This window comes from Syngnathus typhle, linkage group LG14 (assembly GCF_033458585.1).
Source record: "Syngnathus typhle isolate RoL2023-S1 ecotype Sweden linkage group LG14, RoL_Styp_1.0, whole genome shotgun sequence".
Classification (NCBI taxonomy): Eukaryota; Metazoa; Chordata; class Actinopteri; order Syngnathiformes; family Syngnathidae; genus Syngnathus; species Syngnathus typhle.
In genome coordinates this window covers 783,757-810,937 of record NC_083751.1, presented here as the reverse complement: position 1 = coordinate 810,937, position 27,181 = coordinate 783,757, and the positions used below count along the sequence as shown (strand labels likewise).

The 27,181-nt window shown below is 45.1% G+C and overlaps 2 protein-coding genes across 3 annotated transcripts in view; one reads left to right on the top strand and one right to left on the bottom strand.

The window, feature by feature from the left end:
- cachd1 (cache domain containing 1) overlaps nt 1–21,841 on the bottom strand; it is a 29,869-nt gene extending 8,028 nt beyond the window's left edge. Inside the window, exons 1-16 of one of the 2 annotated variants that reach the window (XM_061296334.1) lie at nt 15,615–15,734; nt 11,781–11,843; nt 10,245–10,393; nt 9,590–9,865; nt 6,258–6,364; nt 5,092–5,218; nt 4,097–4,241; nt 3,788–4,007; nt 3,567–3,716; nt 2,218–2,490; nt 1,905–2,054; nt 1,564–1,687; nt 1,374–1,491; nt 1,131–1,299; nt 877–1,019; nt 214–395 (exon numbers count right to left, since the gene is read on the bottom strand). In XM_061296334.1, coding sequence (XP_061152318.1) covers nt 214–395; nt 877–1,019; nt 1,131–1,299; nt 1,374–1,491; nt 1,564–1,687; nt 1,905–2,054; nt 2,218–2,490; nt 3,567–3,716; nt 3,788–4,007; nt 4,097–4,241; nt 5,092–5,218; nt 6,258–6,364; nt 9,590–9,639 — 1,958 coding nt within the window. In that variant the 5' untranslated portion in view covers nt 9,640–9,865; nt 10,245–10,393; nt 11,781–11,843; nt 15,615–15,734. Of the gene's footprint in view, nt 1–213; nt 396–876; nt 1,020–1,130; nt 1,300–1,373; nt 1,492–1,563; nt 1,688–1,904; nt 2,055–2,217; nt 2,491–3,566; nt 3,717–3,787; nt 4,008–4,096; nt 4,242–5,091; nt 5,219–6,257; nt 6,365–9,589; nt 9,866–10,244; nt 10,394–11,780; nt 11,844–15,614; nt 15,735–21,227 lie in introns of those variants that run through there. The other variant, XM_061296333.1, reaches the window with a different exon arrangement.
- A 281-nt stretch (nt 21,842–22,122) lies between these two features.
- Nucleotides 22,123–26,685, top strand: LOC133166437 (uncharacterized protein K02A2.6-like). The gene is made up of 2 exons (XM_061296332.1): nt 22,123–22,356; nt 22,677–26,685. The coding sequence occupies exon 2, from the start codon at nt 23,089–23,091 to the stop codon at nt 26,326–26,328; it is 3,240 nt and encodes a 1,079-aa protein (XP_061152316.1). The 5' UTR covers nt 22,123–22,356; nt 22,677–23,088; the 3' UTR covers nt 26,329–26,685.
- Nucleotides 26,686–27,181: the final 496 nt, after the last annotated feature.

Sequence of the window (27,181 nt, the reverse complement as noted above, 5' to 3'; positions counted from 1 at the left end):
CACAAAACAGCAAAAGGAACAGTTCTGGCAAATCGGGATCAAACATTAAAGAAACGATACGAGTCCACATGGCAGTATTTTCCTACAGTAGATGGTAGAGCGGCATTCATTAAAATGAGTTAGACAAGAATGCCTGCAAATGATTGCACACATTCAGCCCCCCCCCCCCCCCCCCGAAACTTGCCCCTTGGCTCCATTCAAAGTAAGCCTCACCATTGTCTGCGGGTGGGGTCAAAGGCTTTGTCCATCAATGATCCAGGGTAAATCCGGAGCACCCCACTGGGCGTTGCTATGTAACGGCGCACAATGTAGCAGTTGAGGCTACTCATTTCCATTAGTGTCATCCACTCATCCGTGACGTGACTGGTCGCCATAACCTCGTTCCTGACAGAGGACTGCAGGAGGATGGAGACAAGAAGGGCAACGGCTGAAGACAAACATTTCATTTTTGAGATTTGCCACAAAAAAAGATCGGATAAGTTGTGACTTAATAAGCTTTGAATAACTATTCCAAATTGTTTTTTGTGCAAATAAGGACGAGTACATTCAGAAATGATTCACAAAATAGTCACTGCAGCGAATGGCGGACCGGACCTGGCCCACTGGCCGGAGGTTTTTCACTCATCTGGACTAGAGGGGGGCCTTGAAAGCCCTTACTCCATCACATCACCCCCACACCAGGAATGCAAACAGACTGCCAAAACGGCATGGGGCTTTTGTCCCCAACTTAAAAGACGTAGAGCTTCATGACATTAGAATCACTCGAGGTAAATCTCTCCTCGCTCTTCTGCAGGCACACACTAATTGAGTGTCGCGCTCTTCGTGATGAATACAAATATTTGGATTACAGTGTTTTTTTCCCCCCTTCTTATTTACCTTGAGGCCTGGGTTGGCGATGAGCCGAGTGTTATCGCTCAGATAAGCTGTGTAGTGCTCCACCATGCGCTTTGTTTCTGGCTGGCTGAGGTGCTCATAGGGAGATGAGAAGCTACCAGCTGCCAGCATCACTGTGGGGGATTCTGAGAAAGGAAAGCCAAAGAAAGGGACGGACGGAGAGCTATTCAGAGCCCGTAGCGGCACGCACACACACAAAAACATTGGGAGTTGTGGGGAATTGAGCTCGGTCTCACCGACGGACGCGAGCTGTTTAAAATGGAGGCAAGAGCTGGGCTGACCCAACAGGTCCAAACGATGGTACAGCAGCTTGGAGCTGGGTGCCGTGTTGAGATTTTTCAGCTGTTTGACTGGAATCTCCGGCTGCACGTACACGATGCACAGGATGAACGACGTGTCCTGGACCTAAAACAAGATTGGATCTTGGAATCTCTTCAGAATGTTCATAGATCCAGACTGATGTCTCCCGCGTCGCCTACCAGCTTCCAAGCGTAGCTGACATTGTACGCATATTTGCTGTTGTCCCTGAGCCGGTTAGTGTGCCACGACAACGATGAGTTGACTGGAACAGCAATCACCTGACTGCCCAATGGGAGGCTGCGGGAAGTACGTGGCGTTTGTCAATAAACAGCAGATGGACGCTCACTTTAGGACTGCAAGTATTCTCACTTGAGGATGTTGAGTCGCACCGCATGGAATCCAGGAATGTTCTCATAGTGGATAATGTCTGTGTGAAGGGGGGGCTCGGTCATCAGGTAAGGCCGCGTTAGTGATGGGTGCATCAGGGTGTAACCTGGGAAAAGACCAAATGCTCTCATGCAACACCCCACATCAAATAAAATGAGATTTCCTGCCAAACTGTAGGAAAATGATGACACGGTCTCCAAGGTGCTGCAGAAATAAATGACTTGTCTTACATCACACCATACAAATATGGCCTCTGGACTATTGGGATGACACCCAGAAGAACTGATTCAAATGTCGTGCTACCAGATTTTGTTTAGACTGACCTTTGTTGTCAATGAGGAAGGTGTACGACGCCAAAGAGTCTTGATAATATGTGACATCCTCCAAAATGTAGGCCAGGTTGACGTCCACTCCGACCACACCCAGGAGCAGGTTCCCGAAATAACACGGCCGACTCACAGTCATGATAAAGCCTGAAGAAAGACAAACGCGCGGCATTTCAAATCAGTGGCACCTTACCTTGCGGTTACGTTTAGCCCCGAGCATTCGCGACACAAACACGGCAATGAAATCTCCTGTCATGTTTGCAGTTAGCAAATGTGCAGCAAAATAGATCATTTAGTATTTGTCACGCACCGTCTCCCATGGGGTCGGCGTAAGGCAGACTGAAGCGGACCAGGTCGATCATGCGGTTGGGCAGGTTGATATAGAAACGGCCCACCGTGGTCTCCAGGTTGCTGAGCTGGTTGAGCACCATCATGCTGCCCTTGACCACGGGCATCACGGGCGCCGCTGCGGCTGAGCCAGATGACGACGACGCCGCGGGGAAACGCTCCACGCCGTACTTTACGGAATTCTGCTCAGCGAGGTCTCGCAGGAAGGCCAGCTCTTTCAGACCTGTGATTCCCTCTGCGGACAGATATTCAGGCAACAATACGAGATCATTGCGACATGAAGACAAAACGCCAAATGGATGGAAGCATGGAAATGTACAGTTAAAGGTCATTAAACGTAGCCACCACTGCGGCAGCTGTCACCTGGAACAGTTGGCACCTTCGACGGAGAGCAGAATGTGTGCCACAAGCCAGTCAGTGACAGGATTAGCCCAAAATCCCTAATTAATGCCGAGGCTCGTCCGCGGCTCATCGTGCAAGGCCAAGTCATCGCGGGTGGCAATGTCAGATGAACGCAACTCTTGCTGACAGAGTCAACAACGAAGATCTTCAAGAAGCCAGACCTAATGTTGGAAAATGATCCAATTGTGGCCTTGGCTATTTTAGCACAGTGAGGATTTTTTTTGAGCCAGCACGCCTCACAAACCTGAACGAAGAATCTCTGCGTGAGCGAGAGCATATGCATCGCTAATAAAATTCAGGATGATAGAGGTTTGCTTCCTTTTCATCCCGGACCTCTTTAAATTGGCGAGGTCCTCCGTCAGTCACACACAAGCACAATGAGCCATGCGTCCTTTGAAGCCTCACTCGCTCTCCTCTTAGATGGAGCTCATTTACATTGCCCGGGTGCAAAAATGATTTGTTTGCTAATGCATGCAGCGTATGTGCGTTGCAGGGAGAGGAGGCACTTACAAGGGCAGCGTGGACAATAAAATAGGAAAAGGAACCGCGCCGAGACAAAACCAAAAGGCCTTTGAGGTTTCGGAGCACTTTGCTATCATCCAGTCTGCTCTCAATGCACAAAGTAGCATGTTGCTACTACTCGTACGTATGTCGTGCACAAATTCATTCTCACTTTTCACCCTCTGAGGCAAAGGAATTATTTGAATTATTCCAGAAGAATATATTGGTCATGATTGAGCCTAATCAATATTTGCTGCTTTACTTTCCTGTGCCAAAATAGCTTTAAGTTCGAACGAATACAAGAAAATGAACATTGTAAAATACATTATTTATATCTGCCCCCTTGTTTGCGTGGAAGGGACTAATACTTTTTTTTCCAGAGGTCACCCAAGTGGTGAACTCACTCACCATTCATGAGTGCATACGTGAGGATCATGACCGAGTTGTTGAAGTGTCTGTTCTCTTCCTTGACCGCACTCAGCGTGGCTTTCTTCTCCGGCTCTGACGACTCTCGAGATGTAATCCCAGAAGACAGGTAGATGATAACCATGTCTGTGGCTAAGTACAAATGGCAGACACGTAAGAATCTTGTTTGTTAAGTGAGCAGTCCCGCGGAGTTCTTCTCTTACTGGCGCTCTGAAGCTTGCTGAGGCTGCTGGTGTTGCGGAGAAGCTGGAAAGCCCTCTGGAAGCCCGCGGCGTGTTGCGTGGTGCCATCAGAGGACTTGATGTTGGAGATGAAGGTGCTCATCTTTCTCTTGGTCTCACTGGTGGCCGGAGAAAGCAAACTCTTGTAGCACTGGTCCAGAGAGCAGGAGCGGACCATCTCGGCCACGGACAGAACGGCGATCTTGACGGGAATGATAGAGGCACCCACCAAAGTTACACCAAGGAGAGGGCCAGTGGAACAACACTGGTTTCATACAGGCTCGTTCGTACCTTGTCGTGTTCGTCGATTGCATTTAGGATCACCAGTGCAGAGTCTCTGGCAATTTGAAGTTGACTCTCAGTAACAGATGCGCCGTGATCCACCATCACAACGATATGTTTCGATTGAGGACGCACTGCAGACACATATACCGGCCTGTGGGAAATACACAGAGTCAGTCCGAAGGCAAGGTGGGTTGAATTTAAAATTGATTTCTATGTATAAAATATATTTCTGCATCATTTCTTCGATGCTTTTCCTTCAGTGTGTCGCTATGTGCTCATAACAGCTGGGTGGAGTGCAAGGGATTTGGGAGGCTAAAGGGTTAGCTCAGAGTGTGTGTGTGTGTGTGTGTTTGTGTGTGGTCTGTGCACAATAACACTGGGTGGAGAAGTGGAGTCATGTACTCGACAAAGCCTCATTCACAGTCAAAGCAAGAAAAGGAAGACAATGGCACTTGCGGATATGTGTCACTTTATGAGCCTGAAGAAAAACAAAAGACTTGTCTGACATTTTTCAAAGCACCTTTGACCCCAAGCAAGTGTGAAAAAGGTGAAGGACGCAATTGAAAGAGAGCTCTTTCAGTGGCACTCAAATAAAAACCGCAACAGTGGAGATGTGAAATTCCACTGTGGTACCCAGCCACATTCCTGCCAAGGGTATGTTTGGTCAAGGAGCCGAGCATGCCGCCAGCGTGCCGCCAGCACGCCACCCCCCCCACCCCACAGCAACTGGCATGAGGAAGAGGTTACAGCAAAATACAGACACTGGGGGACACTGGATGGCTAAAAGCAAAGAGAAGGAGATGCTTTGGCAGATGGCGATGACGAGCAGCGGTGGAGGCGGGCGCAGAAGCACCAATGTGTCGGAGGAGCGCTGGGCGTGACAGGGCAAGGAATCAAGAGGAATACCAAAACAACCAAAAAATAGAGAAAGGAAGTGTGTGAGGAAGAAGAAGGAAGACAAGTGTGGCCAACAAAAGATACATGCAAAGTTGGTGTTGTACCTGCTGCGGTGTTCATAACTCCCTTTGCAGTGGAACTTGTGGGCCGGGAAGACTGTAAAGATGCCCTCCTCGGAGCTGAAGTACTGCCACTTGATCCCTGGGTTGGATTTGAGATTGTCCGCCAACACTGCAGAAAGAAGACAAGCATTGGATTGGTGGGACCCATGATGTCATTCCAAAAGTACAGGCCATGTTGTGTCATGGTGGCGTGAAATCAACGTGATGGCATGCAGCAAATTTTTGCCTCGGGTTAAAAACATGCCTTCACACTAGACTATAAAAGTTTTTAAAAAGGCGTGTGAGTGGGTCATTGCAACCTCCAGATGAAGTGAAGATCATAAACATGACTAAAGACGAGAGCAGATGCAAACCACGCGTTAACAAGAACAATGGAAAAGCGAGGCTGGAATTTGACACAAAAGTACAGACTGGAAAAGAAAAAGGAAAAAAATAGACAAAGAATAGTCTTTCTACGTTTTTGAAAAGCCGAAAGTTTTGTCGAAGAAATAACCTGCTCGTCGTCCCAACCCAAAGAAGCACCTGATGAGTTGTTTTGCAACGTAAAAACATTCTTGGACAAATATATAGTATCAGTTTTTATGAATGAATAGAAAAATAAAATATAATTATTGTTGAGAGCCCAACATTAGATGATTTCTAAATGTCTCAATTAGCAAATCAAAACATTGAAATCAAATCACAATGGGCAGCTGGTATCCTTCACCACTCTGCGTCACGCACTAAATGTTCATTTTATTAGAGTTGCAATACCAGAGTGGCGCAAACTCGAATTCCTTGCGAGTTTTCAACACACTTGGCCAACGAAGATGATTGTGATTCGCCGGATGGGTGCATGTGACAAGCTGAGAAAAGAGCGTTAACTCCAAACTCCGAGGCTAACTGTATTTGCTCAACACTAAGTGAATTTTCGTAGGGTCGCAGAGTCAACATTATCCTCATGGAGCAGCCATCGCAAAGCCAGCAATTTTCTTGCCGCTCGCAGTGGAAGGAAGGAAGGAAGGAAGGAGTGAGGCGGCGCAATTAAAGAACCTTTTGGGGCCTCATTAAATGCTGCACATCTTTTCCATCTTTAGATCGACAATAGGATGTCAATCATGACAATTACAAGAGTCTTCAATTGCAAAAAAAAACAACCAAACACACACCCGAGTTGAGGTCTCTTCCGGGGTTGAAAGCTCGGCTGTTGACGGTGGGGGACAGTCTGTCGCAGCAGATGGTCTTGGACACGTTGGCGTTGAAATTTCCATCAAACCTAACAAACAGGCACAACATTGAAGAATTTATGGAAGACTCCCAAAGCCATTTGTTGCCTCTGGCTTCTCTCTCAGCACCAACAGGTTTACTACTCCAGACTTTTACAACCAATAAAAGTCAAGTCGCAGGTATTGCGTGCACTCCTTTATGTGCATGTGTTAGGATTTCGACATCGCTCTTGGCGGGAATAGTCAAAAAAAACTGTTTGTTGTGAATTAAATGAAATTGAAGAAAACATCTGGTGAAAAGTTAGAGCGTTTTTTTCTTCTCATTCAAGCTACATTCATCTGTTGCCCAGACCTCTTATTAAAGTCGGATTTACGACTCTTGGTGAATAACATTTTCCATGGAAAAGTGCCCGAAATGTGTTTTCCCCAACAAAGCAACGTTTCCAGATATATACGGGACGAGTATCGAAGAAAGCGCTCTCTGTGTAGCATCATTGCAAGAAAGGCGCACGTGTAAAAAAACACAGAGACCCGATGAAAAGAAGCAGAGAAAAAACACTGCAGGTTCTGCACACCTACAATGGTTGGAACATCTCACAGTGAGAGAGCTGAAAAGACTCAACTAACCAGAAAGTGCTGGATTCGGCCAAAACTTGAAATGGAATAGTCCATATTGATTACAATAGATAAATATTGCTACTTATAGTTGCGTTCTTCATTTATTGGTATAAAATTTGTTTTGTTTTTTTACCTGATGTCCGTAAACCATTTACAAATTTGGAAAATATACGAGTTAATTTTAGTCTTAAAATTTCAGGTCTCACTTTGGCTGCTGAACATTAAGTTGGAGATGGATTATTGTGTTTATATTTATATCTTCAATGGCGCAGTCTTGAGGTTTTTAAATTGTGCTGCTTTATCCTTTGCCAACACTTTCAGAAAACGGCCCAAGAAAAACTCAAAACAAATTCTCCAAATGGGTTTTCAGGGAAGGATTAGGTTGTGTGTTTTTTTTTTTTAAATGAGCAACCAAAGCACGGGAAGTTGAGTTTGAAAAAAAGAACTACAACTCTGCTTCAAGTATCCAAGGAAACTCAGAATGACAGAAAGACACGACTTAAATAGGACACCTTCTCCATCCGTCACATTTGCGGGGAGCCGAGGAAACAGCAACACGGTACAGATGCTCGGCGAGGCAAGAGCATCCGAAAGCTTAGTCGTGTTGCAGCTGCATGCTACGTGGGGCTGAACACACACTTGATCCTCATCCTAAATTCAATTCCAATAAATATGCACTTTTTCCAGATGATCTCATTTGTATATGTTAACATTGAAAATGCTTTCTACAGCACAAAGGGGGGAGGACAAGTATGCAGAGAAGCAGCAGCAGCTTCTGCACTGCACCAAGGCTGCAAAGCTTTGATCCTTCCATCGCTTCGGTCCGACTCGACACACACACACACACACACACACACACACACACACACACACACACACACACACACACTTATTGGCTCCCTCTGCTAGCTGAGCGAGCGAGTGAGCGAGCCCTGGCCCAGTTTGATTGGCAGGTGCTGTGATGTACGGCTCGTGTTTGTACTTCAGTCATTTGGAGTCCCATAAGGCCAAAGTCATTACTATTCTCCTTAAATCCGGTTTGCATAGAAGGTGTGGGCAGGACGCTCAGCAAAATGTGCGCCAGATAAAAAATACATTTGCGGCCGCTTTGAACTTCACATCAAAACCTGTGTAACGAGAGCAAGAGCGAGCGAGCGAGAGAGAGAGAGCTGGAAGGGAGCTTCCATTCTGATCAGGAATCTTAATGAAGGCAGTAAAACTCAAATCTATTTCTGCCTCACCCACCACACAAGAGCACTGAAATATTTCAGCACCATTTTATTTGCACACATTTAATTGTTCAATTGACATCTGCAGAATGCTTACGTTGAAATCAAAATAGAATTTGCATTGATTAGCATATACCTGCCCAAAAGGGGGAATGCACTAATTAGAGAGAAGCCTGAAGATTAAGTACATTCAGACTGACTGGGCTTCTTTTCTGCAAACTGACACACACAAAAAAAAGTCCGCTGTCTTTTGTGTGGTAGTAAAGACTGACTGAAGCACTCATGTTTACCTGCTACATTTCCTCGACTATTTGTATAATGCATTAGAATAAAATGCACCCGCAGAGCGGAACACCCAAAATCCCTGGGAGGAAATTTATAGCGAAGAGGCAAGAGTGTTGCGCCAGAGCTCAAATCAAAATGAAAGTGGATTTTCAATTCTTCAAAGCAGCAGCGGCAGCGGCAGCCGCAGCCGCAGCCGCAGCGGCAGCCGCAGCGGCAGCCGCCGCAGCAGCAGCAGCACACACGTGGGATGGCGAGAATTGTGCTAACAGCTATCATACATAATTCAATAGATTCAATTCAATGCAATTAAATGATTCTTATTGAGGGAATTACACAACTGGAGCGCTGAATAGAGGAATTCATCTCACACCAAATGTGACTTGATAACATTTGAAAAGCATTGTTATAGAATTGCCCGATTGCTATAGAACGGAGAAAAGAATCACTCGTGCTCCATAAATAAATAACAAAGAAGTGGGCCGATAATAACTCAAAAGATGTTTTGCCTTCATGGCGTGTGACACATTTAAAAGTCCATGTGAGGAGCTGCATGGCCAAAAAGGTACACAGCAGCACATCTGTACTGAATTAAGCACATTTGGTAGAAATGTTCATTTTTGTCCCTTTTTCCATCATTTCCCATGCATCATTTTGGCTTATTCTTTCTTATGGTTGAGGGCAATCACAATGATTGCATTCAATTGGACCACACAGACTGAGTCAGTGAGTGTCATCTTCTTTTATGACTCAATGTTTTCCCTTTGGTAAATTGATACTGTGACTAACAAATATGTTGACAGTCAAAGCTCTTCAAAATATTAAAGATGGAATCTTCAAGTCTTGCAATGACGCCTTGGTGTGACACACAACTAATGACATAAATGGCAAGAAAAAGGTTTAAAGACCCAATGTTGGAAATGGAAAATGCATCATCCTATGAATCAATATTAACAAATCCGAAAAACTGGCGTCCAAAAAAAGAAACCGCATTATCCAAATTTGCATGCTGCTCTGATGTGCGAAATGAGGGAGTGTGCGCCGCCGCGTATCTCGCCATCCTGCACATGCAAGCCAAAATGCAAGCAGTCCCTTGCCACCCCCAAGGGAAGATGCTTTGAACTTTTTCGACTTATCATACTCTACTTTATCCTGCTATGTGCAACCGACTCCACTGGCCCGATGAGTTCCCACATCACTCCGACGCAGGCCCTCCTCCATTTACTCCCCAACAGCCTGTCTGCAAAATGATGTAAATGCTATGAAAATATAAGCTCTGGTCTGTGGAGGATGTCCGTCCGTCCGTCCGTCCGTCCGTCCATCCATCCATCCATCCATCCATCCATCCAAGCTCATGCTTTGGCTACAGTTGGTCCTGAGCCAGACAGGACCGAGATGACCTTGGAGCAAGTGAAGTTTGCACTGCAAATGTAAACAATCAGAGAGCAAGAACTGCTTAGGGCCAGAAGAAGACAGCAATGGAAGCTGCACCACTGTAGATTAGCGCTACTCCTCCTTTGCCTCATTTTCAACTTGATTTCAGTAAGTGGTTGGCCTGGCTGGAATGGCGTCTCTTGAGTATTAAGGCTAGAAATTCAAAAAACAGCCGCAGACACCCTGCGGGACTTTAAGGGGGAAAAAAAGGGTTTTACAAACCATCAGAAAGACGCGGGAAAGAAACTCAACAATGAGGGGCCGTCAAAAAGTAATAAGCCCAACGGAACTCAACCTGCTGAAAATGGAGTTTTGAAACAGCTTTTTGGGCTCAAATTGTAGATGGGGAAATAATTCAGTGACTCACTCCATCATAGATGTTGGTATGGAGCAGCAGTCCTGTATTGCGGTGAGAGGAGACGTAAGGTGGGCAGTGTACGAGGCCTCCACCACCTGTTTGTTCCTGTTCACCACGTCAAGGTAGCGGTTGAACTTCTCTCGAATCTTCTTGGCCAGCTGCAAAAAGGGAAGACGGTCAAGTTAGAAGCACAACAATGATCAACGGAAGACTCTGCAACGACATAGGTCGGCCGACTTGAACACACAAAGGCCGGCTTTGGAAAATCAGAGAGCCGTGATTGGTTGTTACCCGAGCCCCAAGCAACTGTGATGTCCAATTTGGCTGAAAAGACATATTTTATTTGTGGCCTGCTGTTGAGCTCAATACATGGTAAACTCACCCTGGCCTTTGTTCACATTCCATAATTAGCACCAGCGCCAACTAAAGTGGTGTCATTCAAAAGAGGAACAGGAAACTGCTGAGTGACCCATTGACCGATGGCCCGCCTAATCACGCAACCATTAAATTGTGTCAGCGCAACACAGCCCGCAATTACTTCCCCAGCACCGCAAACACGGTTCTACCCGTACGTACCTCCTGAGATATGCACACTTAACACACAGACAATAAAGTTAACACCAAAAATGTGTTCTGTACTAACACACATCATGTCTGTTGCAGCATAGCAATTAGTGGCAATGAACTTTCTATAAAAAAGGAAAACGGGCCAGTGTTCAGATGGGAAGTGGTTCCATGACTGGGTGGAGGAGGATCGAGTCCACTTTGAACACAAAGCAGAAGCTTTGAGCATGGGAGCTAAATCTTGGGTTACACTTTGCCTCAGTGCAGACAAAGGAAACCATTCCAACCTGCGCTCTACAGGTACACTGGAGCAAACACACTGCTCCTCTCTACTCGCCAACCAGAGTGTGTGTGTGTGTGTGTGTGTGTGTGTGTGTTGGGCGTTTGCAGTCGCACATCTACACTTTGAAATCTTACGCTGCGGATTTTGATGACTGCCAGACAACATTCAGCCACAGCCACTGCTGGCTCTTATTTGGGAGAGAGAGAGAGCGAGGGAGCAAGCCAGCGTATGCTTGAGGTTAATATAGGGATGAGCAGGGCCAGGGCCGGGGCCGGGGCCGGGGCCGAAACGGCATGAGCGCAACACCATGCACGGCGCAGCGCAGCGCCTTCTGATGGGCTCACGTTTCAATCTGGAATTGTTGGTAGTCTGCTAACAACAACGAGCACAACACGGGATGGTCTGCTTTTTAAATGGTGGATTATGACGTATTCTCGAAATTCCTGCCGTTACCATTTACCTTGCCTATTAATGAATGTGGCTGTCACTTGTAAGTGCGTCTGAGGACAACGCAGGTGTGTCAAAACACAGGCACGACGTCAAAGCCAATGAGATGGCGGCGGCGGCAGCAGCGGAATTTCAATTCCCTTTCAAATCACCTCGTCTTGCCTTCAACCAGCTGGATAACGTGACTAGCAAGGTGTACTATGTGCCTTGCATTTGTACCAACAGAGCATCTGCGAGATGTTGTTACTCACCTGCTGGACTTCTGACTCTCCATTTGATGTCTTCTCCGTGTACACAAACGAGTTGAAAATCCTCTGCAAAGAAAACCAGTGAGCTTAGATCAATATTTGGATCCAATTTCAAAAACCATTATTGCGTGTCGGCTCCTATGATTATTGTCATGACAAGGCCCAAAATGGCCTCATTCCACTGCAGCCTTTTAGACGACGGAACACAGAAGCGTTTTTACATTGCACGCCCAATGAACTGGGTTCCTTGCAGATTGTTATGATTGGCTACCAACCTTCTTCCCCCTGAGCTAACTCAAAAGGTGTCACCTGATTTTTTTTTAAACCTCAGCAGAATTTGAAGCATTGCTTCCACTAGCTCTGGTGAAAAAGCGTGGCTACCTTGCTTGTAAGCAAAATGTTAAGCTGTGTATTGTTCTTTCGCAGCCTTGGTGCAAAACAACAACAAGCGAGGACAGGGCTTTTTCCAAAAGTCAAATAAACAGGAACATGCAAAGACAAACAAGGTTAGACGTGAAGCTGCTGTTGATTAGCCGTCTCTCTTTCTTTCTTTCTTTCCATCCCCTCCAGTGCCTCCAGTGTTTGTTGTTGGAGCTGCGTTGTGGTTTTCACAGCTATGGTGTAGCCAGGGAGGAATGCTGGCGTCTGAAACCTGAGAGGCCTGAAGTTGCTTAGGTCATTGTGGCCTCCCCTGACCCACAATCAAACAAACACTGACTTGTCCACAGCCGTCCAGTACAAAAAAACAACTCAAGAAGGGAATGTACATTTCAAAGTGTTCAAGAAGATCGGATTGTGATGCAAGATGGTAAAAAAAAAAATCAGGACAATCAATTTACAAAGCATATTTTTGAAAATGGATGATGTCAGCCTGGTTGTTTGACAAAGCTCAGGCTAAACTGGGGTGAAATTGAATATGCACTCATGGGACAATAGCTCCAAATGTTCACAATCTACTCTATTGATGACAGGGCGGTCGCTCGGTCGCTCGGTCTCTTTTGTATCACTAAAGCAGTTGTTAAATCCCCCCGCCTAGGGGTTAACCTAACCACAGATGATTAGTTCAGAGGAATTCTCACCATAAACATGAAGAGAATTCCCCAAAGCTAGCTTGTTTCACTCATTCTGGTGGAGCAGATACGGACGGGGATTATGTTTTCTTCCAAAGCGGCCAAACAAGCAGTTGAAGCAAGGAACCCAGCCGTTCAGATGGAATCCTTTTAATTGCTTCTCGTTTGCCAGCCTTTCAAGTGGTGGGTGACTCTTCTGCTTTAAACCCATTCTTGGATTATGCTTGTTACTAGGTATTCTGGAATATAGTCCAAAAATGCTAACAGTCAGAGCAAGATGTCTAGGCAGATCCATCCATGTATGAACCATGAAGGATATGGAAACAAAGTACATAAGAGTGCCACGGTAATCTGGAGTTACATGGGCGGGCGGGCACAAGCGCACTAATCCTGTCCTTGGGGTGCGTTGATCAGTCGGACATGTTTTTTCGTGGGAAAACGGCACCATGGGTATATGGCTTTGGTGGGGCCCGACCAAATGTTGACTGAAGCCAAAACGTGGCTCCACTCATACGGAGTATGCACATAGGTATCCGTTGAGGCAAAAATGTCGGTGGGGTTGAATTCAACTGGCAGACTGAATGAACTGCAGCCTGATTCACGGTGCTGCCTTTCTCCTTTGTTGTATTCCTTTTCCACTCGTTGCACGACAAACAGCTGAAGCTCGGAATGCAGCATTAGAGCTTTGCCTCTGATGTGTGTGCAATGCTCCCCCTTTTCTACGACCCTGTGCCATGACTTTCTCCCGCCCCTCACTTTCCCCGACTAAAACACACACACACAAAAAGTCGAAAGAGTGACACCATGGTATGTTAAAAAAAAATGGACGTCCTGCTCTTCGCAGAGTAAAACAGGAAATAGACCAAAATAGCCAACGAGTGAGAAAGGGGACATTTTTGGAGGGTTCAGAAAAGCTACTGCAGCAGCAAGCAGAAAACACATTTTGGAGAGATTTCGGACTAATTGTATCTTGGCTCGAGAAAAAAAACATAAATTGGTTGCAGTCTGTCAGGTGCTAAGGTTCTGAAATAACAAATACCCCTTCCTAAATAGTGTTAAGGTCGGGCAAGTGTCCTCATGATGCAGTTCTCGGTCCCGTCCGGGGATATTTGCTCACCCTCTCCACCAGACAGAAAATAATGCTTTCCACATGTTGGGGCTGGGTGGAGGAGGGCAGAGGGGACAGGAGCTGGAGACATTTGGGGGGAGGACAGCGTAGAAAAGGAAAGACGTATAGAAACAGTCACGAGGAAAAGAGAGCGGGCCGTCCTGCAACAATTTGCGGGTGGCGACGGCCCAATGTCGTCACACGTGTTTGTTGACTTCCTCGTCGTAGCGCCACACGCATGTGACGGAAACGTGTACACCAGCTGAGTTTTGGGCTGTGTATATGGGAACCCGACAGCGGAGCCTATTGAACCTTTCCCAAAGGGTCCTTGCCGTATTCAAGCCTCCGTCACTCGCCATGAAATATTTCGGCGTTTTCACCCTCGGGCGTCCTCCCTCGTATGAATGGGCCCCTAGCCCGGCTGTTGTCGACCACCTTGGGAGCTGTCTGCCATTTTGAATGTGGGACTTCTCCCTGCTGACGTCGTCAACGTATGCCTTGCCTGCCAGCGTCTGTCTTGCACACCGGCAACAACCTGCTGTGACATGGCGTGTCATGTCTGGGGCTTCTTTGTGCACCAGATTGGATACATGACATCATTTTCGAAATTCTAGTTGATACAATTTTAATTTGATGTTTCAAATGGCAGTTTGCGCCTCAAAAAAATACATTAAACAGCAGCAGCAGGCCCACTTTGCATCCTGGGAGTAACAACTCGCTGCTAAAGTAGAGCCAACGTGAAAAGGTTCCAAAGGAAGCTCAAGGTCGCATACCTGGGCTTGTCCATTATGGTGATGATAAAATGTCAGATTGAGCAAGAATGAAAATAAACTTCACAGTGGTCACACCGGTTCCACGAAAAGCAGACCTATGAAGTCTGAAGGCACTTTTAAAAATTGAAATTGCTCATTTTTCCAATTTTGGTAGCAAATTCAAATGAAAGAATGCTGGAGCTGTTTTTACAAACACGCACACACAATTAGCCTGATTTGAGTCACAATTCTCCCTTCCCAAGGACACCTCGATTATCATAATGGCTCCAAAGTAAATCTTATTTGATATTCATTCCATGTGCGGTGTGTTTCGACTAATCCTAAACAAACCAAAGGCTAGAGGAAGAGACGTCCTCTTTGTTCCTGAAGATCATAAATGGCAATAGCAATCAGACAGCTGTGAGCCGTGTCATAAAATGGGCTCCTGTAACGTTTAAACACGGTGAAGCGGAGTAAGATGTGCAATGATTAACTGGCTGTAGAATTTGTGTTGGCAACTCTGTGTAGCGGGGAAGGCAACTTGGGGAGCTGTGAAGAAAATATAGACACAAAATCAACCATATAGCCTGAGACGGACATTTGACGCACACACAAAGTGAAGGCTTCCCAGAATGAAACAACTTCAAAAAACTAAAATGATAAAGCCTGGTGGTATTTGATGTTGACCTCATTCTAAACACAACTACTACACACATGCAGGCAGGTTTCCAGTGAGAACACTTGATGTGTTGTACTTGCAGCAGGAAGCCACAAAGCCAAATCAAATACACGCACAGTGTACAGATGTGCTAAATACAGTTTGCTAAATGAAAAGCAGGAAGACGAGTGTCGGGGACAAGCGAGGGAGGGACAGATTCAAAATAGAAATGAACTGGGCCATTCCTACCTCTTCCTCTGTAGATCATTTCTCTACTGAATAACATACACTGGGTTGCTTTCATGCATGGCCTTTCTAGAAGACATTGCTTCCCCCATGATAATAAAAAAAGAAAAAAAGCTTGCCAATTCTTCATTGTCTGACGATTACTCAAGCCTGTCCAACACACCTGCATGCAAAGGAATGTAAACAGACACGTTAATACCGCAGCAGCACAAGGCCACACACACTTGGAGCATTGCCACAGAGTGTGAGGGAAAAGTCCTTTCACTCATTGACATTGTGGGATTCACTTTTCAGCCAGATGGCCTGTTGATGTGATGACCAAAGGGACACGTAAACATTGGAATGTCATGTCAATAGTCCTCTCCAATGGAAGAAATGGATGTCTTGCTCAAAACTAAATCCAACAAGATATTGTGGCAAGTCAAGAGCAGACATGTCAAATGGATGCAAAGATCAAATTTAAGACTTCAATAATAAAAGATGCTAAATGTAAAATCATTAATAAGAATTACTCCCACATATAAAGCAGCAGGGGGTTTCAAAAAGTAGGTCATAGGTTATTTAAAAAAAAGAATGTTGGTGAACAAACAAGTCACAAAACCAACAGATGTTTTTTTCACCCTTTTCCGCATTCTGTTTTTGTTCCACAGCCATGAAATGGAACCAAAAATAACATGCAAAACAAGGAAAAGCCACAGCGGCAGCGGGAGAAGACAATCAAAGAATCACCAGAACCAGCCTCACTTAAATACATTTAGTTCAGTCTCGAAACACCTACTGCTTTATTCCTTTGGCGAGTGACACGACGATTTATTTGTAATATATAACCATCGACCAAATAAGGTAACCATTTCTATTTGCGTCACGATGTCCGTTTCAATTGGGATGTACTGCAAGTCACGGAGAAGGGCAACACGTGCTTTTGCCTAACACGCTATATTCATTCATTCCAACGATGTTCAAACCCTTTTCACAATGAACTAGGAACTGCCCCTTGCTCCGAGCTAATCCACTTGACATTCAAATGACGTCGGCAACTCTAACAAAACAAAGTAGTCTTGATGACTGTTATTCAAAGCTAAGAGCATTCCAGGAACTTTGGGGGGAGTCAGCAGCACCCACAACATGCTGGCTGCAAGGATACGACACCTAAAACAGCGATGACTCATTTCTTTCAGACAACAACCGGTCAGTGAGTATTATATGAATTTGATGGGATGGCGCTTTAGGTTTTGCAAAAGCGGGAGACACTGCAGGGGGCCAAGCTTTGATGAACAAAGTCAAGACCTACTTGACCTTCTCAACCGTGTGATCTCAGGAAATCAATCATTCCAGTGTAAATGACAGGACAAAATAGGAGAAGATTGCAAGCCTTGGGAATGAACAAAAGTTCAACAAATAGTCACTTTTCGGACCTCCGCACGGACTTTGTTGAAGAGCAGAACACTACACTACATCTGCATTTTGGGGGAAAAGCAAAAAATGCTCAAAGAAGTGGAAAACCGTTGTGTTTGGGCTTGCCATTTACCACGGCCCTGCTTTTATTTATACACATGCAGGGGGAAAAAAAGGACACAATGGCATGAAAACAGTCTGATGTGCTTCTCCACAATAGGAACTCCAACCTCCTCATCCAGAATGCAAAGCCTCTTCAGTGCTAGTGCATGTGTGTTGTGGGGGATGGGGTACTTAAAAAGCCTAATGTCTGGGGGAGAGAAGCAGTCCCTCTTCACTCCCTGCCCTCCCAATGGGATATTTTGCTCACTGCCCCCTTTGACTCGAGACCCCCCCTCCCACACACACTTTTCTTTTTAGCATTATGTCAAGGATAGTTCATTTCAAGCTGCGCCCAATGAAGGTAGTGAAGGAAGGGGTGTGTTTGGGGGTCTCTGGTCAGTCCCAGTGGGGCTAAAGGAAATGCAAAAGTCATTTCCAATTGTCGCAGTCCACAGACCTGAGCGGGAAACGATGCACAAAAAGCAAGCACCATCCTGACTTTTACGGTAAAACAGATAAGGACTGACTGTTTTCCAGAAAGAGAATCTTATTTTGACCAAGTATAACAATCTTAGCCAGAGATAGCAAGCATAGAAATGTTGATTCTTAACAGCAATTTGCCATGTGAGGGCACGTCAGCATCGGATCCGATCCGATCCGATGGAAAGCAGGCAAAGCAATGGCTCAAAAACACACAGTCAAGGCCGAAGCAAGAGAGGCCATCTTCAATTGAGAAACGTGGCAGAGCCATCAGAAAGGATGTCCACAATGGGACGGAAAGATTGAAAGCACAACAGCTGGAGCAAAAAGGGAGAGATCTTGCCTGACCACAGTCCAGCACAAGCCAAGAGGGAGTGCAGAAGGCTGGCAAAGGAATTAACACAGCTTGATTGAAATGAAAACCAGTCCTGTTATGTCGAGGGGCAGACAGACATTGGTGGGAAAAGATTTTCCCCTCGCTATCTTTCTTCCCGGATGCAGGCAGGCCACCAGCACAAAGGTAGCCAAAGCAAAAAAAGGCTGCAGGTACATTCAAAGGTAGTCAAGATGAGGTGGCGGGATACTCTTGGGAGGCAATTTAGAATGGACAGCCATGGACTGCTCTAAAAAAAGATCAACGATCGCAATGACTTCAATCAAGTGACTTTTCTATCTGCGTGAAGTTTGCACAGATACCACAGCCAAACGGTCTGTAGATGATGCAGTCAACTTGGTCCTCTACTCCATACTGCAAGACCTCGACTCCCTATTCCAGGATCATGCTTGTGTGCTTCAGAATCACAAAGTATTTTATTGTCATTATACATAGTACAACGCTGCCCAACCAGTGCAATCTAAAACCATCAAAACTGGTGCTTCCATAAAGCTCAAGTGTCTTTTTCTCTTTGCAAACACCCTCTACCTTTCACTATCAAGATTCAGTTCTGGAAGTGGAAGATACCAGAAGAGCAAGACTACCAGCACTCAGAAGATTAAGGTCCTTCAAATGAAATCTTTCCTTTGTAATGAATCAGTCGATAGTCCGAGATTTGGTCAGGTTAAAAGCACAGGAGACACCTGATATGCTTGCAGTGCATGTCCCGTCACATTTCGGAAACTTTCGGGATCTCTGTAGCGAGATCTGTTTTAACGACATGGAAACAGAAGATTACATGACTTAGTTTCATCCAGGGCTAAATCCACCGTGACTTGTAAAAACCTACTAACGAAAGCCAAAAGAAGTCCAACATGAATTTAGTGAAGTGTCTTCGAAGAAAGCATTGTCATGATTCAACTTTCTACTGGAATTTCTCATTGCACATTATTATTTCTCATGAGTTAGGAGAGTGAAAATATGTGGAGACAGAAGATGAATCAAGCGGACACAAGGAAAACATGCAGGACACGGAATCTTGCAATTGCTGAGATAAAGCGGATGACAACGAAGCCCATTTCTTTTCGACATCAAACTTCTTTCCTTGGCCAAATCCATGACATTTTCAAAAGTTCTCAAGGTTATTCATCAGCCAGTGGTTACGAATCAAATGTCCACTGACTGATCAGTTGCTTACAGTCAGGTAAGAACTTTGCACGCTTAGTATGCATCCCATTATTTGAATAACAACACACCGGAATAACTTTTCTAGAATAAATCAGAGTCCCTCCTCCAACTATCGCTATACTGATCTTCTGCAACAATTAGGCACGTGAAGGACAAATTGAAAAAGGTGACTCAGAAGCATTGGCTAGGGAGTTTCATATTTGCTAGAGAATGAAGGGTGGAGTAGTGAAGGCTTGCATTACATTTTAAAAAGGGATGCTCTCGGCTCCATAACAAAGCTCTCGGAACAATTCAGGGAGACAGCGCCATTCGCACTGGTTCCTCAGCCGAAAGCCATCAAAAATATACCAAATTGCCAGCAACCACATCAAGTCCATTCAAAACGTTGCTCTCTTTCTGACCTGATCGGAAACAAAAGTCAAAAGAGCGCGAAGGAAAGGATGTTGGCGTGTAAATTGGAACACACTGCATTAGAAATAAGGCAGCCGAGGCCCAAGCAGAGCTCAGGTGAGGGAGCGCAGGGGTGACAAAGGAAGAGCCGCCAGGATCAGAGGAAGCCCTCAAAGCTGACTCCCACCGGCAGGATAAAGGCATCTCAGTGTGCCAGCAGAAGAGATGAAACACCATTTGGAGCCGGGGCTCCCCCACTGCCTCGCCTCTGTGTTCAGGGCCTGGGAGCTCTTCTGCCTCTGAAGTCCCCCCCTCCCCCCAGCCTTCCTGCCTCACACACACCTCAGCGCTCGCTCGCTGCCATTTGGCGACCCAATGGAGCTCCGCTATACATGCACAAGGCAATAACCAATCAATGCTTTTGTAGTTTCATAGTGAGGAAGTCATTGGACATGCAGGCGTCTCATTAGGGGAAAGAAAACACACATTTTTGGGGGGAAAAGCAACATTGACGCTCTCAGGAAGACAATTTGCTAACGCTGAGGAAAACGGCATTTATTATTGATTCCTTTTCCCATTTAAACCAATGAATCCATCATCAAAGCATCTCACCTTTCCATTGCGCACCGAGTGAGTCATCAATTCAGCTAAAACCAAATTCTTTTCATCGATTTAAAAAAATACACTGCGGCATATTCTACATACTATGTATATATATTACAATATTTAAGGCTTGAGATAACGTGTCAAATCTGGGACACTTGATCATGACATTCAAATCAATGACTCTTTTTTTTATTTTATTTTAATCAGCATGATCCACAGCTTGGGTCTAACCAGAGATAAATCGAGAAACCCAATGATATAATCGCTAACGCAGCCACCCTACAGCAAATAACAGAGCCGCTGCAGTAAATGTAATTTTCAATTTTTGGGGTTATTTTGGAGGCAGAAAACAGCACTGCGGCTCTAATTAACATCAACGGGATGGGCAACAGTACATTTCAGACATTGAATCAGCAGACATTTCGATTAGGTACACCATCTAATACGAGTGCTGTGTTGTGCATGACATGCCTTCGCAAATATTTACATTGCAGTTGCAGAAAAACATCTTAATGAGAAGTTCATCTATCATTTAAATCTCCAAGTGTAAAAGTGCATGCAACCATTTAACACACTGCTACAAATTCTGTTGGATGCTATATTTTAGATGGACTTTAATGAATGACGTCAACCCAAACGAACGCATACCGTTGTTTAAATAGGTTAGAAAATAAACTGGTTTACCAAGGGAGAGTCACACGTGCGCGCGCACGCACGCAGGCAGGCAGGCGCGCACCTCTGACACCTATGTTGACAGGAAGGTTATTTTGGGCACTTTTGACTGATAAATTAATCTATCAACAAGGTAAAGAAATGTGATTTCGGGGGTGGTCGAAGAGAACCTCCAGTGTGTTGATGTTCCACATAAACACGCCCGAGTAACTTGAAAGCTCGCGTTGAGCTTGTTGTTTTGGCACGACCTTCTGGTTTTGGCACCTCATTGTCTCGCTTCTATGACAGTCGTTTAGAAGGCAACCTTTTTTCCCCCTTCCTATCCTCCCCCCAAGCCTTTTATGCCAGCTTCGTGTCAATTGCAGCCACTCTTAAGTGGCACAAGTAGTACACATTTCCACGCCATTTACCTGCATAGTAAAGACTCCCAGCTCCTGCGTGGACAGTTTCTTCATCTGCTCGGACAGAACTTGCGCTTCTTCCAAAATGGAAAACTCAGTGTCGGCTCGACAATATCCCCAAGAAAGAGCCGTGCACATGAATGCAAAGCTCCACAAACGAGCAGACAAGCTCCCACGAAGACGGAGCAACGTATCCCGGAAAGGAGCGCGCGGTGTCGGCGTCAAAGCCCAAGTGCTGTGCCTGCTCCACCTCGCCATGATGATCGGGGATCTTCAACGCGTATACCGAGTGTGAGCGAGGAGAAGAACCTACTACTTTTTTTTTTTTTTTCTACAACTTTGTGCAGAGGGCTACGTGTGGCCTTTTCCTCCCGGATGACTCTCCGAATTGCCTGGCGACGCGAAGCATTGCCCGTCCTGGAAATCTCTGAAAAGAATCAAATAAATCCATGAGTAGAAGCGAAGTTTTGCTTTCAAAATCGTGGAGCTCAAACTCCAATGGGTCTTGCAGCTTGCGTCTATGTGTGAGCCCGAGATTCTCCACAATGGGGGTGAAAGGAGGGGGCGTGGAAACGCACAGTCCTACACACGTCCGTCCGGAGCAGAAGATCAATGGACCGAGGTGCTATGACGCCTTCGGAGACCGCTGGGAAAGCCCAAAATATGTACCGATCGCTATTTTAGTCGTGTGCATTTCTTCATTCAATCTTTATTTTAGGAGGAACACATATGTAAGCAGGCGCAGTGTGAAAATGTTATGTATTGACTTGGAAGTGTTGTTTCTCGTTTGCATATTGCATTGTTTGGTATGCTCTACTTTTTGTTGCCCCTCTCCGTGCGGTGTGGTGTGATGGGTCAGCGGATGAATATCATTGTGATGAGGCTTGTTCAGGAAATAAAAACACGCTAACAAAAGTAACGTGAATCTGTGCTCTTTACAAAGGTTATGTAAGAGAATAAACATAACAAAATTGGCGACGAGACTTAAAAAGGACCCTACAAATGCGGAGGTGGACCGGACACAAGTGAATAGTGCTTCATGGACTTGGTTGTGTGGACGTAAGTTTCGTCTGCTCGCCCCGAATTCTGCTCTGATCAAGCAAGCCGGAGGTGAGGACGGGTGTCGCTCAGGACCAAGGTAAAAGTGAACGGACGCCAAGAAAAGTGAAAAAAAAATAATAAAATGTCCGGAATCTTGGGAAATATGGACATATTTGACAGTTCGGTAGAAGACTGGACAACTTATGTGGAAAGAGTTGAGCAGTACTGCCTAGCTAATGAGATACAGGACGAAAGAAAAGTAGCTGTCCTACTCAGTGTCATGGGCGCCAAAATGTATAACTTACTCCGCAGCCTGGTCGCCCCAGCTAAACCGGCAGACAAAACATTTGATGAAATAATGCAGATAATGAAAAGTCATCTAAACCCAGCTCCATTGGTGATTGCTGAGCGCTTTAGATTTCACAAGAGAAACCAGTCAAGGACGGAGACGGTGTCAGAGTACATCGCAGAACTGAGGAAACTGGCCGAACACTGTCAGTTCAGAGACGGACTTTCAGATGCTCTGAGGGACAGGTTCGTGTGCGGGCTGCACAACGAGAGCATTCAGAAACGGCTTTTGACGGAGGACAAACTCACCTTGCAACGAGCAGTGGAAATAGCTGTTTCAGCGGAGACAGCAGCAAGGGATGCGACGGAGCTTCAAGGTAAAAACGCAGCCACAAGCTCTGTGTTTAAACTGCACACCAAACGGCATAATACCAAAGCAAAGCCCTGTTTCAGATGCGGTAAACAGTCACATGACCCCGCAGAGTGTTGGTTTAAGGATAAAGACTGCCGACAATGTGATAGAAGAGGGCACATACAGAAGATGTGTAAATCAAAGTACAGTAATGCAAAAGATAAACACAATATAAGAAAAGGACAAAAATTGCACAAAGTAGCACAGACAGATTCTGACAGTTCAAGTGAGGAAGAATTGGCTTGTTTAGGGCTGTGTGCTACAGAAGAGAATGACGGTGATGTGATTTGGCTGACACCAAAAATTAATGGAGTGCCATTAAAAATGGAACTGGACACAGGGTCAGCACTGTCGATCATATCATTCAACGACTACAAGAAAATGTTCCCAGACACTAAACTGTCACGCACCAGTGTAAAACTGAAGACATACACAGGAGAAAAGGTTGCACCACTGGGAAAACTCAAAGTGAAAGTGAAATACAGAAACCAAAAGTGCAATCTTGAGCTGTTCGTCCTTAAAGAGGGAGGTGTACCACTATTTGGTCGTAGATGGCTACGACAAATCAAGCTTAACTGGCATGAAATAAAGTCCATGCACATAGCCTCCAAACAGCTCACAGACATGAAGTTAACTGAGATACTGGATAAACATGCACATGTGTTCAGCGAAGGCATAGGAACAATGAAACACATCAAAGCACGTCTCGAGCTGGAAGAAGGTGCAAAAGCAAAGTTTCATAAAGCACGCCCTGTTCCATATGCGCTACGCCCAAAAGTTGAAGCTGAGCTGCAAAATCTCATGGATCAAGGAATAGTATCCAAAGTGGACTGGTCTGAGTGGGCTACACCAATCGTACCTGTTGCCAAGAAATCTTCAGACAAAGTGCGCATTTGTGGTGATTTCAAAGTAACTGTTAACCCTGTCATGCATGCAGACCAGTATCCACTCCCTCGCATCGATGACATTTTTGCATCTCTAGCAAATGGTGAGCACTTCACAAAGATTGACCTCGCACAAGCATATCTACAGATGGAAATGGATGAAAGTTCACGCAAGTACCTCACCATAAATACTCACAAAGGACTATACCAATACAACCGGCTTGTATTTGGTATTACAAGTGCCCCTGCGATATGGCAACGTGCAATGGACCAAGTGCTACAAGGAATCCCAGGTACTCAATGTTACTTGGATGATATTATTGTTACTGGTTGGGACAAAGAGTCACACTTGCAAAACTTGAATGCAGTTCTAACGAAACTGGAAGAATATGGTCTAAAAGCAAACAAAAAGAAATGTGAGTTTTTCAAGGAGTCCATTGAGTATTGTGGACACAAAATAGACAAGCACGGACTTCACAAAACGCAAGACAAAATTGAAGCTGTAGTAAATTCTCCACAACCAGAAAATGTCACCCAGTTACGCTCATTTCTTGGCCTTGTTAACTATTATCACAAGTTTTTGCCAAACCTTTCCACTGTGCTGCACCCACTGAATGCACTACTGCACCAAAAGGCAAAGTGGGACTGGACTAAAGACTGTGAACAGGCATTTACAAAGGCAAAGGAACTCATTATTTCAGACAAGGTGCTCACACACTTTGATCCAAAGCTTCCCCTATGTCTAGCCTGTGACGCTTCACCTTATGGCATTGGTGCAGTTCTATCTCACAAAATGACTGATGGCTCTGAACGCCCCATTGCCTTTGCATCACGCTCTTTATCACCAGCAGAGCGTAATTATGCACAGATTGACAGAGAAGCTTTAAGCTTAGTGTGGGGTGTTAAGAAGTTTAACCAATACCTGTATGGAAAACACTTCATGCTGATTACAGATCACCAGCCTCTTGTTTCCATTTTCAGTCCAAAGAAAGGTGTTCCTGCTATGGCCGCCGCTCGTTTACAACGTTGGGCTCTCTTTCTTGGAGCACACACCTATACCATAGACTATAAAGGGACGAAACTACACGGAAATGCAGATGGTCTCTCTCGCCTTCCTCAACCACTGACAGAGAAGGCTACTGATCCTGCTTTAAATCTTCACATGCTGCAAATGGAACCACTTCCGGTGACTTGCGCTCAAATAAGCAAAGAAACAAGAAACGACCCTCTGCTATCTCGAGTGTATGACTTAACTGTTAATGGCTGGCCAATGCATGCAGATACTGAACTTAAGGACTATTTCACCAGAAAAGACCAACTTACTGTGTCCCAAGGATGTGTCCTGTGGGGGTCACGCGTTGTTGTACCTCCCAAACTGCGATCCAAAGTTCTAAACTCGCTGCATGATGGGCACATGGGGGTAGTTAAGATGAAGAGTCTTGCTAGAAGTTATGTGTGGTGGCCTGGCCTTGACAACCAAATTGAAACTCTGGTCAAAACATGCAGAGGATGTCACCAGACTCAGCGCTCACCTCAGATTGCCCCTGTCCACACTTGGGAATGGCCTGTTGCCCCATGGCAACGCATTCACATTGACTATGCTGGACCTTTCATGGATCACATGTTCCTTATTGTGGTCGACGCTCATTCAAAATGGCCCGAGGTTTTCACTGTAAAAAAAGCAACTACAACTGTAACAGTGAACCAGTTACAGATGCTTTTTGCACGTACAGGATACCCTCTTCAGCTTGTAAGTGACAATGGTACCCAGTTTACTAGTGAGGAGTTTCAGATCTTCCTGAAAAGCAACGGAATAAAACACCTTACTTCTGCTCCTCACCACCCTGCGACGAATGGACTTGCTGAACGTTTTGTACAAACTTTCAAACAGTCGATGAAAGCCAGTAGGAGGGAGGAAGTTCCACTACAGCAGAAAATCGCCAACTTTCTGCTAGCCTACAGAAACACTCCACATACTACTACTGGACAGTCACCTGCAATGTTGTTCATGGGAAGAAACCTAAGATCTCGTTTAGATCTCCTGAAACCTGACATCCGAGAACATGTTTCAAACAGACAATGTTCACCAACTCAGTTACAAAGGAAACTAAGATCATTTGACATCGGACAAAAAGTATTGGCAAGAGACTATCGTAACCAAGGCGACAAGTGGCAACATGCGGAAATTTTGACACAAACTGGACCACTCTCATATACAGTGAGTGTTGAGCCTAATGTCGTCTGGCGCAGACATGTTGATCAACTTTTGGACGCATCACCTGGAAATGCCGCTACTCAAACTACCACACCTACTGTCCCACAAAACCCTAAGGACAGTACTCCAGCCTCTGACATCACACCTGAGGAAAACATGTCCACACCGGAGATAATGGACATACACAAACCAATGACAAACCTACCTGATCCTCCTGGACGCAGATATCCTGAGAGGGTTCGCAAACCACCAGACAGACTTGATTTATAAATGTTGAAAGGAAACAAATGTTCTTTAAAAGAAAAAAAAAAAAAAGTTGTTAATATTTGATGTTGAAAATTGTTGTGAATTTTGAAATGCCTCTAAAAAGAAAAGTATACACTTAATAGCACATAGAAACATAGTACTTATATTTTTTTTATTTGATGATTATTGGTGCATCAAAGCTGGAAGAGAGGAATTGTTATGTATTGACTTGGAAGTGTTGTTTCTCGTTTGCATATTGCATTGTTTGGTATGCTCTACTTTTTGTTGCCCCTCTCCGTGCGGTGTGGTGTGATGGGTCAGCGGATGAATATCATTGTGATGAGGCTTGTTCAGGAAATAAAAACACGCTAACAAAAGTAACGTGAATCTGTGCTCTTTACAAAGGTTATGTAAGAGAATAAACATAACAGAAAAGCAACACGAATAGTATTAGTGTTTACATATAACATTTAAGAGTAACATATAGAAGTCTTTATTATAATTTGATCCATCTAAAAGTGCAAAAAAGTGCTACTGGCCTTGATTTCAAAAATACGTGCAAAATATGTGACAATCAGCTTTTCTCAATCCCAAGATGTTTATAGTTGTAACTATTATTTGACCGACTTTAGTGCAGTAAAGTGTCTTGCCCTTGTATACACCCTGGATTGGTCGCCAGCCCTTCAGGTAGAATGTAGACAAACAACCATTTAGAAGGATGGACAGTTTACGTACAGAGCTTAAATGATGTCTGCCTGCACCTCGATCAAATCCTCCAAAATGGTGTTGCACCACAACTTCGACCTGCTTTTAGCTGCTCTAAACTAGTCCACTTTCTGTCGCCAGGTGCACATGGGGCATTTTGACAAATCCCACT

Coding starts and splice junctions, on each gene's coding strand:
- LOC133166437 (XM_061296332.1), top strand. CDS start 23,089: ATGTGTAAATCAAAGTACAGTAATGCAAAAGATAAACACAATATAAGA.